At 38.8% G+C, this 20,818-nt stretch overlaps 1 protein-coding gene across 1 annotated transcript in view; it reads left to right on the plus strand.

Annotated features, from left to right (window-relative positions):
* C2H14orf180 (chromosome 2 C14orf180 homolog) overlaps positions 1 to 15,028 on the plus strand; it is a 46,322-nt gene extending 31,294 nt beyond the window's left edge. Inside the window, exons 4-6 of the mRNA XM_044661888.1 lie at positions 623 to 749; positions 11,692 to 11,718; positions 14,826 to 15,028. Of these exons, the coding sequence (XP_044517823.1) occupies positions 623 to 749; positions 11,692 to 11,718; positions 14,826 to 15,028 (357 nt within the window). The remainder of the gene's footprint in view (positions 1 to 622; positions 750 to 11,691; positions 11,719 to 14,825) is intronic.
* The last annotated feature ends 5,790 nt before the right edge of the window (positions 15,029 to 20,818 follow it).

Here is a 20,818-nt window from a genome sequence, read left to right on the forward strand (position 1 = left end):
CCATCACCAACAGATACCACAATTTATTGAACCATTCTCCAATCGAAGGGCATCCCCTCATTTTCCAATTTTTTGCCACCACAAAGAGCGCAGCTTTGAATATTTTTGTAGACATATTTTTCTTTATTATCTCTTTGAGGTACAAACCTAGCAGTGGCTTGGGCAGATCAAAGGGCAGGCAGTCTTATAAAGTCCTTTGGGCATAATTCCAAATTGGGAAAGTAAGGGTTTTTTTTTTAAATAAATGGAAGGTAAGGGGTTTTTTTTTTAATCCTTAATTTATTTCACAACTCAGCTCAAGTGCCACCTTCTACAGGAAACTTTTGCTGAACCACCACCCTCCCCAGATCCTAGGTCCCCCCCACCACAAAAAAAATTACCTTGGATTTATTTTGAATAAATTTTGTGTGTGTGTATATATATATGTATATATATATGCATGTATATGTATACTCATACATGCATACATACACATATGTTGCCCCAGTAGATTATAAACTCCATGAGGATAAAGAATATTTCATTTTTGTATCTCAAATGCCAAGCACAATTCCTGGCATATGGTAGATATTTAATTAGTGATAATTTATTTATTAATTGATTAAAGTTATCACCCTTCCAGACTGGTTGTTGTAAGTGCCCACCTTCCATCCTGAGACGGAAACCACCAGAGTGCCCCATACCAAGCAACAGGAGAAGAGCAGAGAGGCGAGTCCGTTTCCAAGAGCCAGAGGAGACGGCTGTGCATGGTATGTATGCAGAAGTGCACATGAGCACTGGGATGGGCCTACAGGAGGCAATGAGCAAAGGGCTCCAGATCTTTGTACTTCATATCCAATATTCCTTCCACTACTGCCCTCTATTGTCTTCTCTTCTTGTAGATAGGGCCATATGGTCCATTTGCATAGCTTTAGTTGTATTGTTGGTTTCTACTTAGATCATTTATTCATTTGTTATTAGTCATATTAACCCCTCTTGAACCTCTAAAAGGAAGAGGAATCCTATTATTTTCTAAAAACCTAATAATAATCTTCCATGTGCAGAGCCCTATGCAGCTTAAAACATGTTCAAGCACATTCTCCTTTGATCCCCACAACAACTAAAAGAAATCAGGGCAAATATTATTATCACCATTTGATAGATGGGAAAACTGAAGGCCAGCAACAAGAAGTGACTTACCCAGTGTCACACTGCTTACCAGTGTTGTAGCAAAAAATGGAAGACTTCAACTCCTAAGCCACTATTTCATTGATCACACTGAGCTTGTTGTTGCTGTTGCTCAGTCATTAAGTTGTGTCCAACTCTTCATGACCTCATCTGAGGTTTTCTTGACAAAGATACTGGAGTGGTTTGTTATGTCCTTCAATTCATTTCACATATGAAGAAACTGAGGCAAATAAGGTCAAATCATTTGCCCAAAATCATATAGTTAGTGTCTGAGAATGGATTTGAACTCAGGTCTTCCTGATGCCAGGTCCTGTGCTCTCTATCCACTGTATCACCTCGCTGCTCATATTTTATTTTTATTACCCTGAGCTATTTCTCAATAAAAGCAAGAAGTTTAAATTGTCAAAATAATATTTATGTCATGTACAATGCCAGTGATGGCCAGCTGTAACAGTGACCCTTTGTCGTGGTGAAATTCAATCTAAATCATTAAGGGAAAATGACTTGTTCTAAATCTCTGGTCCTTTAATCCTACCTAAAACACAGTGCCTCCCCTCAAAGAGAGAGCTAGGTGGGGACAGCTAGTAGAGCACTGAACCATCATTGTCCTTGAACATCAACACTGAAAATCTTGATACAAGCCACAAATTTGAAATGGAATTCCATCAGATTTGGTGATGTCCACAAGGCATTCTCCCAGGCCTTTGACCTCTCTCAGTGCCAGATTTCCTAACACCAATGATTTAGACCTGCAAGAGACCTTAGAGGACTCTTACTCCAACTCCCTCATTTTACAGATGAGGAATTGAAACCCAAGGAAATTAAATGATTTGCCTGATGTCTGACGGGTGAGATTTGAACTCAGGTTTTCCTAACCCTAAGCCCAGTGCTCAATCCTACTTGTCTCTATGATGAGCACATATTAGGTATTAGTCCATAGGCTTCTAAGACTTAGAACTGAAAAAGTCGCTAGAGAGTATCTAGTTCTGAGATTCTTTACCTTTTTTATGTCACGAACCCTTTAGTGGTCTGATAAAGTATAGCTATGAACCCTTTCTCAGAAAGGTTTATAGACCTCAGACTGAAAACCCTTAATTTAGTCTAATATTTTATATAGGAGGTAGCTGAAGCCCATCGAGGTTAAAGACTTGCTCATGGTCCAACAAATATCAAAGAGTTGAACCCAGATTCAAATTTAGGTCTCTCTTCAAATCCAGAGATGTGTAAAGTGCATCATCTTGCCTTTTCTAAAGAGAAAGTCACTAGAGAGAAGAAAAAAAAAAGCAGATTAGCTTCAACAACCAACCCAAGAAATGAAGCTTGATCTAATACCCCCCCCCCAAAAAAAGCAAACAACACAAGATTGGATAATAATCACTTTAAAGGGAAGTAACAATTGTTTTGGCATCTGTAAGAAAGATCTATTATCTGTAATGTGAGTTCTATCATCAATAAAAATGAAACAAACTGATAGCAAAAGACAGCTTCATAGAAAAAACAGTGAGAAATTTAAATAAAGAAGTGGGATCAATGGGAAATGAAATTCTCTTGCTGGAAGGCAAATTAGAAGCAACAGAGCATGAAACCAAACAAGGTCAAAGGATAACTCAACTGGAAGAAGGCTTGATGGCTTTAGAAGCAAAAATGAAACTAGGAGACAGCCTAGAGAGAGAATTTGTCATTAGATTACCTGAAAATGGAAAAAATAGTCTAACCACTGTTTTTCATAAAACTGCTTAAGAAAAGTTCCCAGAAATAACAAGTTTTCAAGACAACTATAGATGGATATAATTCACCAGACTTCCTCAAAGAGAAAAGTCAGATTCAACTCCCCCCAACACACATTGTCCTCAATCATCAAAGGCACCCCAATTTGAATTTCACAGGATTATTCACCCATCATGAGAAAACAGAGAAAAAGCTGGAACATGATTTATAAAAAGTAAAGAAAATTGAACTTCTTCTGTGAATCTTCTACTGAATTAAACTAAGAAATATATTCAAAGATAAACAACATATGTTTGATTCCCCACAACATTTCCAAGTTTCTAAAGTAAAAAGACTGGCTGGTGCCTTTCATATGCAAATCAATCCAGGAACAAGCCTCCAGGTACTATAATTCCTGGAGAGACCATATTTGAAATGCAAATCACTGGTGACCATGAAGTAAAATTCTGAATCAGTAAATCACTAGACGGGGACTCTGTGTAAATGTTATATGGGGTTGGCAAAATAACAATAGTCGTGTTATGACCTGAAATTATCTCATGGGGCTGAGGAACTGAAGTAGATGGGAAAGAATTATCATTCATGCTCAAAGGAAACAAAAATTCAGAGGGATTGTTATAGTCTCATATGGTCTCATGGGATAGGAGCACAGATTCAGAAAGGGGACCATGTAAATGTTGTACAGAAATAGCAACACTTATGCAGATAGAGAGGAGGAGAATTCTACAGTTGTGTTGTTGGAGGATGAGGTATCAAAAAGTACATCAGAATGACCAGAATATTGGCATGGTTCCTACCCTGGAACCATCACGTGGGATCTTCCAGACAGCAAAGGATTTTCACTATTTGCAAATGCCAGCAGCAAGGTCTTTTGAATTGGCAATTAAAGGTCACAAATGTGCGCCTGGTATGGGAGAGGATGGGGATGTCGGAGACCCGTTAACCAACAGAAAATATTTATTAGCTTAATAATACAATAACAAAAGTAAATGGAGGGTCCTGAAGGGGAAAGTTTTGATTATGAAGGTCACAAATTGTGATTTTAAAAGATTGGGAGAAAGAGGGGAGAGTGGGTAATGTTAAAAATCTTTGAAAACAAAGAAATGTCACTCAACAAACATTAAGAACCTACAATTTGGCTGCTGCTATAAAGAGAAAAAAAACTTAGTCAATTAAACCAAGCCAGAAAGTAAAGTTAGTGCTTTGTAAATGTGTTGAAGTATTTGTGTTTGAAGAGGGAATTGGTGGGGAGGAGGGGAGATAAACACTAAAAAGAAAATTTGAAGGACAATAATAAACAAATCAATATGCATTTGGGTGCTTATTGTGTCAGATACAGTTCCAAGTCCCAAGGATACCAAGGGGGGGTGGAGGGGAGGGGAAGTCCTACCTTTAAGGAAGGAGCAGCCAGGTGGCAAGTAATTAGAGCACTAGACTTGAAATCTGGAAGACTCTCATTCATGAAGGAGTTCAAATCTGGCCTCAGGCACTTACTTGCAGTATTACCCTAGGTAAGTCCCTTAACCCAGTGTCAACCTGAAAAAAAAAAAACATAGAACTACCAAAGTAGTTACAATAGAACTCGTCTTTAATCAGGATAAGAGAGACAATGATCATATGGCCACCACACAGAGCCATCGCTCTGGGAGCTCTGGGAACGCTGGCTGGGTAAAGACACCAATAATTGGCATTTCCACCAAACTAAGGATATTTATTTATGCCTTAGGGAGTATAACCAAAGAGGTACAACTGACTGGTTATAGAAAGGCTTGGGAATGAGAGTGTAACCAAAGGTTAGAATACTTGGGAACAGCCTAGATACATTAAGAGAAACTAAAAAGAAAAAAGATATTTAATTCTATTTAGGGTGCTTGATGGTTTATTGTTCACTCTGGTACTAAGGTGACTCAGTGGGTTTCCTGAAAGCCAGTTCTCATGGGACAAGAGTCAATTTGGGATTTCATAAAACAAGATTGTCACCTTTTTGCCTCAGCTCCTCAGCCGTAAAATAAGCTGGAAAAAGAATGACAAGCTACTCCAGTCTCTTTGCCAAGAAAACCCCACATGGGGTCATGAAGAGTCACGACTGAATAATCCTTAGGAAACTTACTAATGAGGACAAACGAACTCATCCAGAAATTGGGTTTAATGCTGTGAGTGTGTTTGGAGGAATATCTGGATTGAAAGTTGTGTCAAAGTTTTCCAATGTTTGTCACAGGAAGTATCTGTGTGCTAGCTGATTCAGTAGGCAGAGTCTGAAGTCAAGAAGACCTGAGTTCAATTCAAGCCTCAGATACTTTCTAGCTTTGTGACCCTGGGCAAGTCACTTAACCTCTCTTCACCTCAGTTTCCTCATCTGCAAAGTGGGTTTAATAATAGTACCTACCTCACAGAGTTGTTGTGAGGATTAAACAAAACAACAATTATAAAGTTCTTGTTAGCACAGTGCCAGAAATGTTACATAAAGGTTAGCTATTATTGATTTACACAGAACACATGACCAAAAGATATAGGCTCCAATAGAGATTAACAAGTAAAAATGTCTTGTTTAAGAATGACTGGAAAGACCAGATTATAGAAAAATATGGGCATATATGTATGATAATGCAGTCTACCAAAATCTGTGGAATGCAGTTGAAGTAATTCCAAGATAATTTATTTGCCTATTAGTAAAAGAGAGAAAGAGAAGATTAATGAAGTCTTTCAGTTTTAAAAAATGAAAACATCAGCAAATTAATACACCTAAAATGGACACTAAAGAAAATCTTTCATTAAGGTCAAATGAAAATTAACAAAATTTAAATAAGAAAGCCAATTTAATAAAATAATTTTATTAAAAGCATTTAAATGGATAAACTATTACATATATTAACAAAGAAGACAAAAGAAGTTGGCCAGAATAAAAAACAATAAAGAAGAAATCATAACAAGTCATAAAAAAGGAAACAATATTATGCTGCATTATATGGCAAAAAAATGAGTGAATACCTACAAAAATGCAAAATACTCAAATATACAAAATAAATTGTGTTAGTAAATCAATATTGGAAAAAAATCAAGCAAATAGGCCATTAATGAATGAACTATGACATAGGAAAAACAAAAATGAAAACACCAGAACCAGATATATTCATGAGTGAATTCTAGCATTCAGAAAACAAGTTTTTTATCACAAGTTTTCAAAAAATTAAGAAAAGATGTCACTCAACCCAATTCCTTTTAAGAAACAGATATGGTTTTAATATGCAAAACAGGGAATGATATGGCAGAGGAAAAAAACTATGGATCTATATATGTAGAAAAATATTAAATAAGTTCCTGGAAAATATGATATGTTCACAACTGTATATTAGAACGCTAATTGGCATAACACAAGTTCACAATTATTAATCAACATTATCCTAGAAATACTGGCAATAGCAGTAAGTAAAATAAGGATTAATTATTGACACAGAGAAATCAAAAATGTCTCTATTTGCAAATGACTTGGTAATTTATTTAGATACAATAAAATAAACAACAATATTAACTGAAATAACATGTAAATATAAGTAAGGTAATAGGATATAAGACAAACCCATGGAAATAAGCAGCATTTCAATATCTCACTAATTAACATCAAGAAAAATGTGATAAAAAGAAAATGCCTTTTGAAATTGCAATGAAGTATATTAAGTATGAGGGAATAAACACGCATATATCTCAATAAACTCAATTATAAAATAAACTTTATAGAAGTAAAAAGAGGACTATATAATTAGGAAGATGATAAGTGTTCTTAGGCTGATTTAATATTGGATTGATGATAATACTTCCAACTGAATATGTTTAATCAGTTAAATCAAGATCTTTAAAAAATAATCTAAATAACAACATATCTAAGAATTAAGCATGATAAAAACAAAATTAATGTGAGAGAACAAAAGTACATCAAAGGCAATTAAGGAAAAAAAGGGAGAAAGAGGCACATATTTTGTTGCTTGGTTATTTCAGTCTTGTCTGACTTTTTATGACTCCATTAGGGGTTTTCTTGGCAGAGATACTGGAGTGGTTTACCATTTCCTTCTCTGGCTCATTTTTTATAGATGAGGAAACTGAGGCAAACCAAGTTAAATGATTTGCCTAGGGTCACATAACTAATAAATGTCTAAGGCTGGATTTTAACTCAAGAAGATGAATCCTCCTCATTCCAGGTTCAATGCCACCTTCCTGCTCCTATTGAAAACAGCTTCACCTTAATTTTCTGTTATCCAGGTTTAATTTAAATAATGCAGCTAGTTGGCACAATTGATAGCACATTGGACTTGGAGTGAGAAAGACTCAAATTTGAATTCTGCTTCAGACACTTCCTAGTTGTGTGACTCTGGGCAGGTCACTTAACCTCTCAGCCTCAGTTTGCTCACCTGTAAAAGGAGAATGATATTAACACTTACTTTACCAGGTTGTTTTGAGAATCAACTGAGTTAATATACATAAAGCACTTTGTAAAGCTTAAAGTGCCTCTATAAATGCTAGCTATAAATTATTCAATTAAATGTGTTGGGGAAATAGGTTAGTAGTCTGACCAAGAAAAAAAGAAAAAAGGTGACCCAACATCTCCTATCATAAACTTCAATAAATTCCAGATGGATCAATGAATTAAATATGAAACACAGAGATGAACATACATCACTTTTTTAAATATACATATTTATATGTGTATATATTACATAATATATTTGTAATATACATGTTATATATTTTTACAACTGTGAAAATAGTTAAATTCTTAAGTTACGAGTTGGAGGAAATTTTATGAGCTTAAATAAATAAATTTGATTATATAAAAATAAAAATCCTTTGAACAATGAAAAGAATTGGGAAGAAACACAAAGGGAGGAAAGTAATTTTGCATAAATCTTTTCTGATAAAAGACCAGCATTCAAAAATTGTAAGGAACTCATAAAAATGTTTTAGATTGGAGCCATTCTTCAAAAGATAACTGGTCAAATCTGACCTCAGACACTTCCCAGCTGTGTGACCCTGGGCAAGTCACTTGACCCCCATTGCCTAGCCCTTACCACTCTTCTGCCGTGGAGCCAATACACAAAAGATAACTGGTCACTGTATCCAAACGACCCTTCCTTAAAGACTGAAACAAAAATTTTCATCATAAAAAATGGCCAGAATCTCTTTCTCAGTGAGATGCAGATGTAAACAGCTCCGAACTTTTACTGAAACTGATCAGACTGAACACAATCCATGCTTAGCATTGCTAAGGAAAAACAGAATTTCTCTCACTGCTGCTAGAATTACAGATTCATAGACCATTTTTGGAGAGAGTAGAAATTATACAGGAAGATAATGATACCCAAATGTGTGTCCTTTTTGACCCAGTGATCCTATTCCTGGAACTCTACCCCAGGGTGATTATTGACAGAGGAGGAAAAAGAGCTCTCAGTACATAAATATTCCTACCAGCACTATTTATCATAGCTAAAATACTAGAAACAAATGAAGTATCCATCCAGTGGAATGGTTGAGCAAATTACGGTATATGAATGCAAATGAAAACTTATTGTGTCGTAAGGAATGATTAACGTGAACAACTTAAAGAAATATCAGATTTATACAGAATGATAAACTCAAAAAGGCAGAAGCAAAAGATTAATATATGCATTGAGAACTACATATTCAAGGTAGCAATAAAGACAACAAATTCATCTGATATATACAAAAAAGTTCAAAAAAGACTGAGAAAACAGGAAAGAATGAATTAAAGTCAACCTACCCATTTTTTTAAACCCTTATAAACTTCTGTCTTATTATCACTTCTAAGACAGAAGAACGACAAGGACTAAGCAATGGGAGTTTAATGGCTTGCCCAGGGTGACATAGCTAGGAAGTGACTGAGGCCACATTTGACATACCCGTTTTTAATAAGATCAGCAACTAGTAAGCTAGAGTTTATAAACCCATTCAATTATTTACAATCTCTTGTTCCTTTAGATTTTCATGCTCCTTTTCTCATTTCCCTTTTCTTAGACCTTTGTTTATATATCAAAATAAATTTTTTTACAGAGAGAGAGAAGGAAGGAAGGAAGGAAGGAAGGAAGGAAGGAAGGAAGGAAGGAAGGAAGGAAGGAAGGAAGGAAGGAAGGAAGAAAAATTTGCCATTCTCCAGCCCTGCCGGGGTATTAACTGAACAATCTGGGAAATTGAGCTCATTTTCCACTCAAACCCATCACCACCATCCCTACTTCCTTCTTCTTTTCTAGACACAAAACACTGTAATAATATTTTACTCTCTGCAGTCCTTTATTCTCCCAACTGCCACATCAATCAGTGTCCCAGACATTCATTCCTCTCCTTTCCATTCTCTTTTCTATAATCTCAGATCAGGCCCTCAGCAGCTCTTATTCAGACTTCTATAATAACCTCTCAACTGGTCTCCCTACCTCCCGTCTTTTTAATTTTTCAAAGGTCTTTCATTTAATTACTGAACAAACATATATTGAGCATGCAGAGTCCTGTGCTTGGTTTCACTGTGGGAGAGGCAAGAATGGATATGACCCTTCCAAGATCACACTCATTCAATCAGAGCCCTGGAGTGTTGCTGTTGAACTCATTGCTACCAGCCAATGCAGTTAAATTCCCATGGTCCTAAATACCTTTCAAAAGGTTTCAGCTTTCCAAACGCTGGTGAGCTTTGCATAATCCCAAACTCTTTAGAGAAAATATACTATTAGGCCCAAAGCAAACAAGTAAGACTTTACCTACAAAAGACCACATTTTGTCCTTGGAAAGACCTAAATTGAAAGTGTCAAACTTGTAGTTCACCAGGCATTTGGCCAACCCCTGAATAAGGCTTGAACCAGATTAAAATGTGATTGGAAAGCTTTTTAACTAAATAAAAATACAATATATTTTTAAGTCAATAACAATTGCAAGTGACTTTTGGAAAGGAATTCTTCTCTCATGGAATTCTTCTGTGAGGAAGTTAGAGGGCGCTCCACTGGACTTGGAGTCAGAAAGACTTCATTTTGAATACAGTCTCAGACACATATGAACTGAGTGGCCCTGAGCAAGTCACTTCACCCTGTTTGTCTCCGTTTTCTCATCTGTAAAGTGAGCTGGAAAAGGAAATGGCAAACCACTTCAATATTTTTACCAACAAAATCCCAAATGGGATCATGAAGAATCATACGGGTCTGAAAATAGTTCAATGACAAAAATCATCTTGAAATCCATCAGTCCTTCAGCGCTGAATTGGAACTGAAGTCCCAGAAGTACTCAGTGGCATTGGGATCCCCAAGTTACCCAAGAACTGTATTACCATATGTGGCTGCTGGAATCAGGAAGGATTTACACATGCCTTGCTGAACTACTGGTGATATTTTTTTAAACCCTTAACTTCGGTGTATTGTCTCATAAGTGGAAGATTGGTAAGGGTGGGCAATGGGGGTCAAGTGACTTGCCCAGGGTCACACAGCTGGGAAGTGTCTGAGACCGGATTTGAACCTAGGACCTCCCATCTCTAGGCCTGATTCTCAATCCACTGAGATACCCAGCTGCCCCCTATGGTGATATTTAAAATAGAATACTACTGGCATTAACCACCATACAAGATTTTTGTGAGAAAAACACTTGTGAAGCAAACTTTTAAGTGCCACATAAATGTGAGTTATCATCATCATTATTGTTGATGATACCCTATCTCCTTGGATAGACTCTAAATTGTGAGGACAGGAACCGCATTTGACCTAAACTCCCCAGCCTTAAGCACTATCTTATGTATAGAGCAGGTGCTTAATAGATGCCTACTGTATTGCATTATTATTATTGCTATTATAATTCTCTCTAGTACAATAGAATGACCTCTGGTCCTGGAGTCAATTGAGATTGGAGTCCCAACCAGCTCTGGCACATCAGCTGAGTGACCTTGGGGTAGTCACATCAGATTTATAATCCTCAATTTTCTCACTTTCACAACCTCAGCAGGGAGGTGATGGGGGGGGGGCACAGGGAATACACTCCAAGACCTACACTAGATAGCTAAAACCTTGGATAAAAGTCAACACCTGCTGACCCATATATGTGCTCTCTCTCCCCACTCCTACCCTTCCACTCAAAGTGCTCTGGGACCTCCCAAGCCCCCACCAAAAAAAAAAAATCTAAATAAAGTGAAAGCAGAAGAGTTTGCCTCTAGGGGCAGATCACTACTGTGGGGTTCTCCCTTTAAACTACAGAGAAGGTGAAACCACAAATAAGGGGGCCCTACTGTATTTGCAATCCCTACCTCAAAGGGTTGATGTGAAGAAAGTGTTTTTTGTAAAATAATTTTGTATTACAAAGAAAAAATTTTGTAAAAAAACAAAATACTCTAAGAAGAGTAGGAGCTACAGTGGATAGAGAGTCAGACCTGGAAATAGGAGGTCCAGGGTTCAAATTTGGCCTTAGACACTTCCTAACTGTGTGACCCTGGACAAATCACTGAACCCCAGTTACCTAGCCCTGACCATTCTTCTGTCTTAGGACCAATACTTAGTATCAATTCTAAGACAGAAGGTAAGGGTTTAAAAAAAAAGATTAGCTATTATAAAGATGTAGGCTGAAAGAGTCCTAAGAAATCATGTAACCCAGCCCCCTCATTTCTGATAAAAAGAAAGGTGTGATCAGACAGGGGACCTTCCTTAAGGTCATGTAGAAAGTTACAGAGTTGGGATTCCAATCCAGGTTCTCTCTAAGTCAACTGTTTCTTTTGACTCCATTGTTAGGATATGTGTTAATATTCCTGTTTTCTGTTTGAATTCCTAGACATCGCCTATGTGGACACAGTTGTAGGTAAGTGCCGAGCCCCTCCCCGGTGCAGTTCCCTGCCTAACTGACTTTGTCCTGGGACAAGTTCTGAACAAAAACTCACTGCTCCCCAGGGACAGTGAAACTAGACAGAGGGTGGAGGAGACGCTCAGAGGAAGTCTTGTCCCTTCTCTAAGCCTGCCTTTTGCTCCCACACTCTCAGGAGCCCAAGAGTTAGGGAAAGGGAAAGCCCCCTTCTGCCAAGTCATCCTCACTCAGACTTGCAATAGGTGCTATGGGAGAGAGGAGAGAATTATAGTGCTTCTAACAAGAAGGAATATCAGAGACCATCTCATCCAATCCTTTTGCTTTCTAGAGGAGGGCTAGGGTCAAAAAATTATATACTCAAGGTCACACAAAAAGTAACAGGGCTAATTGATGAATTGTTTTTACTCATCAAGACACAGGCTGTGCCCACATATTTATAGTGTGAATGAGAAGACGGGCCTTGCCCACAGTAATCCTCTGGATAAGGCAATTTGTAGCTCAAGAGAAATATCACAGGATCAGCACCTTGGAATCTCAGGTTTGTTAGAGAACGCAAACATAAATGGAAGTGAGAGAATGGGCATTTATAAAGCGCTGTGCCAAGTTCTTTACAAATGCCATCTCATTCAATCCTCACAACAACTCTGTGAGGTAGTGTTATTATTACCCCGATTTTACAGTTGAGCAAACTGAGACAAACAGAAGTTCAGTGACTTGCTGAACTTCAGTCACACAGCTGGGAAATATCTGAGATTGGATTTAAATTCTTGGTATTCTTGATTCCAAGACCTTTCAAGAGGCTCAATTTAAATTCTGGTATTCTTGACTCCAGTGCACCACCTAGCTGCCTTTGCCTCTGACCTAAACCTACACAGGCAACCCTTCTGCAACATCCCAGTAAGGCATTCTCCAGGCTCTACTTGAGGTCCAGTTCACTTTCAGACAGCTCTCATTTGGGGGAAGTTTTCCTGAAATCAAACCAAAATCCACTTTTTTCATTTATTTCTGCAAACATTTATTAAACAACTGCAAACTGCTAACCCCTTTACCAGGCATTAGGGATGCAAGACCAAGTCCAGACTTGGAGGTGGTTCCATAAAGATCCCTTTCTTTGGCTTGTGTCACCCAGAGTTCCTGGAGGCAATCTCAAACTACATCTCTGAGTTTAGCTCTCTGTGGATGTGAGTAAAAGAGTACAATGCACATATCAGTAAAAACAGCCTTTTTTATACCTTCAGAGAAAATGCAAAAACACTAAGACTCACCATGGCCTACAATGGTAAATACAATTCTCTTTTCTCTCTGATGAATCTCACCTTTCCCCCCACAGCCTCTGTAGGAACTCTTCCAACCCCTCACTCCCACTTAGTCCCACCCTGTGGTTTGGCTTTCACTTGGTAAGAAATTTAATTTAGCAAGCATTTATTGAGCACCGACTGTGTGCCAACCACTGTGCCCTGGAAGTAACTTGAAAGAGGGAAACAGTCCCAGAGCATTCTGCTGAATGGTACTTTTGCTGCAGAGACTTAGGAAGGCTTAGACTCCCCTAAATGGGAAATGAACTTGAGGTTTCTAGAAGCCATAGTGTCTAAAAACTGAAAGAACCAGACTCTCTTACTTTCTACTGCCAGGGATTATATAATTCCTTGCCACTCTTCAAACAATGGGGGCTACATATTTGATCTTCTCTCTCCAAAAGGCTAGCATTAACCAGGAGCTCCACTTTTCTGTTAGACTGGGCCCAGGAACTCCCACTACTTGAGCATGCAGTTTCTCCTAGGTATGTTTGCCCCTTTCTTACCAGGACTGAGTTCAGAACTCCATAGACTCCCTCTACCATCCACATTTGTTGAATTCCCTCCCTTCCTTCAGAAGCCAACTCAGATGCTCTTTCTCTGCAAAGCTTTCCTAACCCTCTCACCAATCCTGACCCACCTCAAACACGTAGAACCTGTGCAAGGACAAAGGTTTCTCATTTCATTTTGGCTCTTCCCCAATCTCAATTCAGATTATCAAATCAGGTCCCCAGAGCAGTCCCCACTCCTCATCCCTTCAGAGTCTGTGACACACTCTCCCACAAATACACGGAGAATTCACAGGAAAGGGGTCCCATGTTTAGAGAGTGTATCTAGCAAAGTAGTAACTAACGGCTTCTTGTAAGTCCTTTTCTTCCTTTAACAGGAGCAGTCATGAAGTTCCCTATCATCTTGGCATATAGCTTTTCTCCTGGGCTCCTTGTTAAGAATCTTAATCCTTCATTTCCTTTAGTGTGTCTAATTTGTCTTTAGAGACTAGTAGCTGCTGTTCCAGGGACACTGGTAGGACATTAATGTAAGGTGAAAGGCATCCAGGAAGGGTGGATAGTAAGATGGCCTTAGAATCAGGAAAGGCCTAGCTTTAAGTTCTACATACTAGCATATGTGCCCAGAGGCCAAGGAACTTAAGTGGCTGTGTCGTCCAAAGTTCACAAGAGGCCAAAGCGGGGGACTCTTCTCCTCCCCTCCAAGCCAGTTCTTTTCTGGAACTTAGCTGGAGGTTCCCTCCTTGTCAATGCTGACAGAGTTTTGTGTCCCCATTTCTGAATTGGCTTCCTGTTCTATATACATCCTCCAGGGCATGACCAACTTTTTTCAGCCAATGTACTTCTTGTTGCAACTCACTCCCTTTCATCTAATGGCTTTCAAGGTCTTCTAAATTGATCAAGGACTTTTTACGCTTTGATTTATTGATTTAATAGAGATGTCTAGGCCTTATTCATGCCTAGGAGTTATTGATTGATTGCTCTCACCTGACAAAGTTATTGGGGCATGGCATTTTGTTGGTTACTTTAAGTGGGGCCGATGTGATTGACTCAGGCAACTCCATCTTTTTACATTATTCCTTGTATTGTGGTTATTTCTGTCTATGTCCTATCTCCTCTAATTAGATGATAAGTTTTCTTGAGGGTGAGTCACTGTCACAGTCCACAGCATCACAGAATTTCCAGAGTTAAGTTTCCATGTTCTGTTTTCATCCTGCTTGACCCCAAGCATGGTCTGCTTGGTTCTGCCAATGAGCCAACACTAACCCTATTCTGTTGCTGTCTCCTCCTGCTGTACCTGCAGCCCCAGGCAGGTGGTCATCTGGATGCTCTCTGTTCCTGTGCCTCAGCCTTTGTATCCTGCTTGGACTAGCCCTGAGTCTCTACTGTGGTCAGGCCAAGCTGGGCTCAAAAGCCCTGGAGGAATTCCGAGCCTGGCTCCTCCTCTTCCTCCTCCGGGTGAGACACATGGCTGTGACCTTCTGGAAGTGGTTTGGGAGGCAGTGACGGAGCCCCAGCATTTGTACAGATGTGGATTTTCCACCTTCCTCAGTTTGAGGAAATCTCTTCAGCTGTAGTTATGGAAAGCAACTTCTACAGCCCCTTATCTTCCAAGGCAATGAATGGTATCTGAGTCTGGAATATGGAGGGTTCTGAAGTGAAGTCCCTGAAAGCCAAGGGTCTTCTGAGCAGGGTCTTCTCAAGTCCAAGGAGAAACGACTGTGGATCTGCTGAGAAAGCTCCAAGCCTGTGTTCTTCTGGGTTCTCCAGGGGCAGCCATAAGTGGTATGAGAACTTCTCACTATCACTACTAAAATACATATGCATGCACACGCACACAAGCACACACACGGATGCTCAGAGCTGGAAGTGATCTCAAGTTTAACTTGTAGTTACCTGGAGGAATCCCTTCTACAACAGGGCCAATAAGTCTAGCCTCCATCTAGCCTCCACTTGAACACTTCTAGTGATGAGGATCTCACTACTTTAAGAGATAAACCATTCCACTTTGGGTCAATTCTAATTGTTAGGGACTTTTTCATTATATTATGCTAAAATCTGCCTCTCCAGTAACTTTCACCCTTAGCTCCTGGTTCTGCCCTGTGGGCCAAACAGAATAGGTCTCATCCCTCTTTCCCATGCCATGATACCCCTTCAGGTCATTGAATATAGTGACCTGAATATTTGCTGAGTTTTCTCTTCTCTAGGCTAAATATCCCAACGTCTGTCAACATATCTTCATATAGGATGGTCTTCAGTCCTCATCATTTGGGTCAATTTCCTCTCAACACTCTAGCTTTTCAGTGTCTTGCTAATGTATGGTATCCAGAAATTAATACAATATTTTAGACATGTTCACCATGGCAGAGGTCAGCCAGACTATTGCCTCCTTCATCCTGGACACTAGGACTCTTTTAATGCAATCTATAATTGCATCCTCATTTTGATTGCCATATCATCCTGTTCATTCATATTGAGCTTATGCTCATCCCATTAAGAATCCCAAGTTTCTCTTATTCATGGACATGTATACTTAAACTCACAAGAATGCACACATCCATCCATGCACATGTACACATGTATACACACACAGAGACATTCCTCTAGGATTCTTGGAAGCCCAAACACTGCCAGGTTAAATTGCTGTTCCACTAATCACAAATTGGACTCATATTACTATAACTTTTATCAGAGAACATTGGATCTTGGGCACATCATTTTCTCAATCATTAAAGAAAGTTTCACTTGTTTGTCCATGAATAGATTTCATTCTGTTTTCCAAATCCGTCACCTTTCTCCAGTTTAACTCAATCTCATGTATTAAGTGATTACTACGTACAAGGTGAAAGGAAGTCAGGGTATAACAGCAGACCAAGAGATGGATGGCCTTGGAGTCAGGAAGACCTGATTTCAAGACCTACCTCTAAACACATAGTAGCTATGTGATCATACAAGTAACATGACCTGCCTTCAGACTTCTCAAGACTATAAGTTACAGATGTGAATGGAAGGACTTCCCACAATGAAATTTAATCTATGGAATCACATCTGGACAAAATAAAATGTTTCACACTGTGCTAAGTGCTGGGTAAGCATGGTCCCTGACCCTACGAAGGTTACATTCTATTGAGGGAAAGAGAGGTATAAGTACAAATTATAAGGAGAGGGGCACCTCATTGGATAAATAGCCAAGCCTGGAGATGAGAGATCATGGATTCAAATCTGGCCTCAGACACTTCCTAAGTGACCATGGGCAGGTCACTTAACCCCAATTTGCCTAACCCCAGCTATGCTTCTGCCTTGGAACTAACACCTAGTATCAATTCTAAAACAGAAGGTACGGGGTCTTTTATTGTAAATAGACATGGTGGCAAAGATAAGACCCAGAGAAAGTGTTCTAGGAAAATTTGAAGTGGGGAGAATTTGCAGCTTGGGGGATTAGGAAGAGGCAGCACCTGAGCTGGGCTTCAAAAAGAGATGAATATCTCAACTAGCAGAGATGAGGAAGGCTCAAATTTTGGTCATGGAAGGGTAGCCTTCAGGGCCACAGAGAAATAGAAGCCAGCCAAACAACGTCTGCTAACATTTCAAAGGAAAGACATAGTCCATTTTGTCTGAAATATACAATTTCATGAAGGTAGAGGTGGGGGGATTGTCAGGAGAGATGGGTTCGAGCTTCAAATGCCTATCTAACAGGTGTTTGGTTTATCCCATGATTGATAGAAAGCTACCAAAGATTTTTTTAAACCCTTAACTTCTGTGTATTGACTTATAGGTGGAAGAGTGGTAAGGGTGGGCAATGGGGGTCAAGTGACTTGCCCAGGGTCACACAGCTGGGAAGTGTCTGAGGCCGGATCTGAACCTAGGACCTCCCGTCTCTAGGCCTGGCTCTCAATCCACTGAGCTACCCAGCTGCCCCTACCAAAGATTTTTTGATGAATGAGTAATATAGTCAGAACTATGCTTTAAAAAGATTGTTTTAGCAGTTATTCAAAGGATATGCTCTGCTCTGTTAAAATGTGACACCCTTGAGAGGAGAGACTGGTTTTGCTTTCCTTTTATCCCCAGTGCTTAGCACAGAGCCTGGCACACAGTAAGCATTTAATAAACGATTGTTAACAGACCTGACTTAGTTCTTAAAGGTAATTTCAGCTGTGAAAGCTCTCATAGCTTCTACCAAGCTGGGAAGGCTTCCAATGTAGTCAAGGCAACAGACGCTCTGGCTGGTGACCTACCTAGCTAAGTGGAAAGGCCCAGCAGGTTGGCCATGAGGTAATGAATTCTTGAGCCATGGAAACCAACGAAAAACATTTAAAAATGAAACAGTCCTTAGTCTTGACTCCCTTCTGTGTTCTGCAGAAAGGCAGAAAATGAGACAGAGGGTATTAAGAATCACAGTTTTTAATATAATCCCCATACATTAATTTAACTTTTATTCCTTTAAACATCAGATCTTTTTCCAGTGACCAAAAGGGACATATCAATTGATTGTTTTCCCTGACAATGAAATCCAAAGTCACTGAAAAGTCCTTACATGTAAATGTAAGTATCAACCAATCATCAGGCGTTTTTTAGATTCCTACTAGACACCAGGCATTGTGGTAGGTAATGGGGAGTCAATGATGAAAGTGAAAGAGTTCTGAAAGAGAGTGCATATAAGCAGGAAGATATAAATGTGTATAAAATAGAAGATAACTTATGGGGGAGGGTGACTCGATTTATTTCTTATTCTCTCAAGGGGTGCCTGGATCAACAATTATGAGACCCTGATGACTGATTCTCAGTTATAAAGTGAGGAGTCAAACTAGATAATCACTGACATTTCTTCTCTAAATCTAAATCTTGTGACCCTACTATTTCTCCATTTGAATAGAGATGGAAGCAGGAAAGAAGTAGATGAAGGGTGTCATCGACAACTACAAAATAATGTACACTTAAAAGTAATTTCTCATAGATTCTTGAAAAGATGAAGTAGTGAGACATCATAAGGGACCTATCACTTCAGTATACCTTGTAAGAAAACAATAAAAATATCCCTCCCCTCAAAGAAGCCAAATTATCAGAAACTCTTAAATAAAAATTATTTAGGGAAAAACTCTCCAACAGATAAATAAAAAAAGAACTCTGACAAATGAAAAAAAGTGCATTAAAAATAAAGGATAAGGGGGCAACTGGGTAGCTCAATGGATTGAGAGCCCTACTTAGAGATGGGAAGTCCTAGGTTCAAATCTGGCCTCAGAGACTTCATAGCTGTGTGACCCTGAATAAGTCACTTAACCCTCAATGCCTAGCCTTACCACACTTCTGTTTTAGAACCCATGCATAGTATTGATTCTAAGGCAGAAAGTAAGGATTTTTTAAAAAGTAAAAGATAAAATTTAAAAATAAGAGACAAAAGCACCAGAGAAAATTATACCAAAATAACACCATTACAAACCCAGAAATGAAATGTGAGATCCATATTGTAGAGAGGGGTTCAAACTTCAGAGAGGGGTTCAGGCTACATCATGGAATTCCATAGTACCCCTCAGAACTCTAAAAGAGGGAGCAGTTAAAGGCAGTTGGAGTCCTGGTATAAAAAGGCAGGTCTCTGCTTGTAGGGTCTGGGGTCCTGGGTCTTGAATCTGGGTGCTGCCTCTGCAATCTGAGTGGCTCTGAGCTGAGCCATTCAGTTCCTGACTGCCAAACTGTTTTACTTTGGTTAGACCTTCAACAATATCACAATCTATCTTAGTTTAGCTATCCTGATTTAGAAGAAGAATATTTATAGGGTTAGAGAGCAGATCAGCCATTCAAGATACCTTACCCCCTTTGGGTGGAGGGGCTGCTTTAGACATAACTGTTAGAGAGTTTCCCCTACCTTATCAATCCTAATCCATCTCCCACCTTCCCATTCACACTTATTAAGCCTTTATCAACTGGAAACAGTGGGATATACTCACAACATCCTTAAGTCAAATTCCTCCTACGTGTAACCCTGAAGTTAATCCTAATTCTCTGAGCCAGTCAGCTTCTAAGACATCAAGCCTCACCAATCCTATCCTGTGGGGGAATAATTCAAAGAAAGTTATCATCTTTAGGAGTTTAGCCTTTACTTACTTACTGTCTTGGCCCAGGAGTTAACAAATCAGTTTGTCCACCATTACCAAACTGTAACTGACTTTCCAACTGCCTAGTGGGAGGGGAGATGTGAAGGAGCACTTTCACAAGATCCTGCCCCTCCCTTCCAGTCAAGCCTGCTTGTGTGTGTGTCCCTCCAAAGACCAAAGGATTAGGTAGTCTACATTGCTAGAGATTCCTGATATCTACAGTTTCCTCTAATACAACAGAAATTTGAATTTTTTCATGGTGCAACAAAATAAATAATACTGGAGAAATTAAAAGAGAAATGAAATTATCAAATATATCACAAGATGAAATAAAGAAGATATTTCATAAAAACTCAGGACAAGTTGATTACATTCAACAGTTTAGAAATATCTATAGACAACATCAGCAAAAGTATAAACTATAAAAAATAATTATTCATTGGAGAACAGAATTGTGAGCCCATCAGAGAAAGGAAAATTCAACTTTTAGATAGATAAAAACCATAGGATCATACTTCTAGAGCTGGAAGGAGCACTTATTACTTATTATTTTTTGCTGGTTTTAGTCATTTTTCAAGTGTGTCTGACCATTCATGACCCTGTTTGGTGTTTTCTTGGCGAAGATAATGGAGTAGTTTGCCATTTCCTTCCCTAGCTCATTTGACAAATGAGGAAACCAAGGTCAATAAAGTTAAGTGACTTACCCTGGGTCACACAACTAGCAAGTGTCTGAGTTCAGATTTGAAATCAGATTTTCCTGACTCCAGGCTCAGCCTTCTATCTACTTTTTATTCCCTTACTAAACTATGAGCTCCATGGGTTCCAGAACTTTGTCAAGTCTAAATTTTGTTTCTCCTCCAGCATGAAGTACTGGCTCTAATGCCCAGTAACCACATACTAAATGTTTGTTGAATTAAAATGAATATTAAATAGAATTGGGAAGCCACAGCAGGATTTAACATTTTACAAAGGCAATTTACAAAAATGATAATCCAAAACATACCATTTTTCTCAAGGACCTCAGTCTGTATGGATTATCTAAGAATCTAAGCCCTATAGATGAAATGGGAATTGGTAAATGCCCTCCACTCACATCTACTGGGCTATCCTTAAAAAATAATAATAACTCTTATTTATATAATGCTTTGAAGTTTGAAAAATGCTTCATATGCTTCAATTTCTTTACATCTCACATCAACCCCATGAA

This window comes from Gracilinanus agilis, chromosome 2 (assembly GCF_016433145.1).
Source record: "Gracilinanus agilis isolate LMUSP501 chromosome 2, AgileGrace, whole genome shotgun sequence".
Taxonomy (NCBI): domain Eukaryota; kingdom Metazoa; phylum Chordata; class Mammalia; order Didelphimorphia; family Didelphidae; genus Gracilinanus; species Gracilinanus agilis.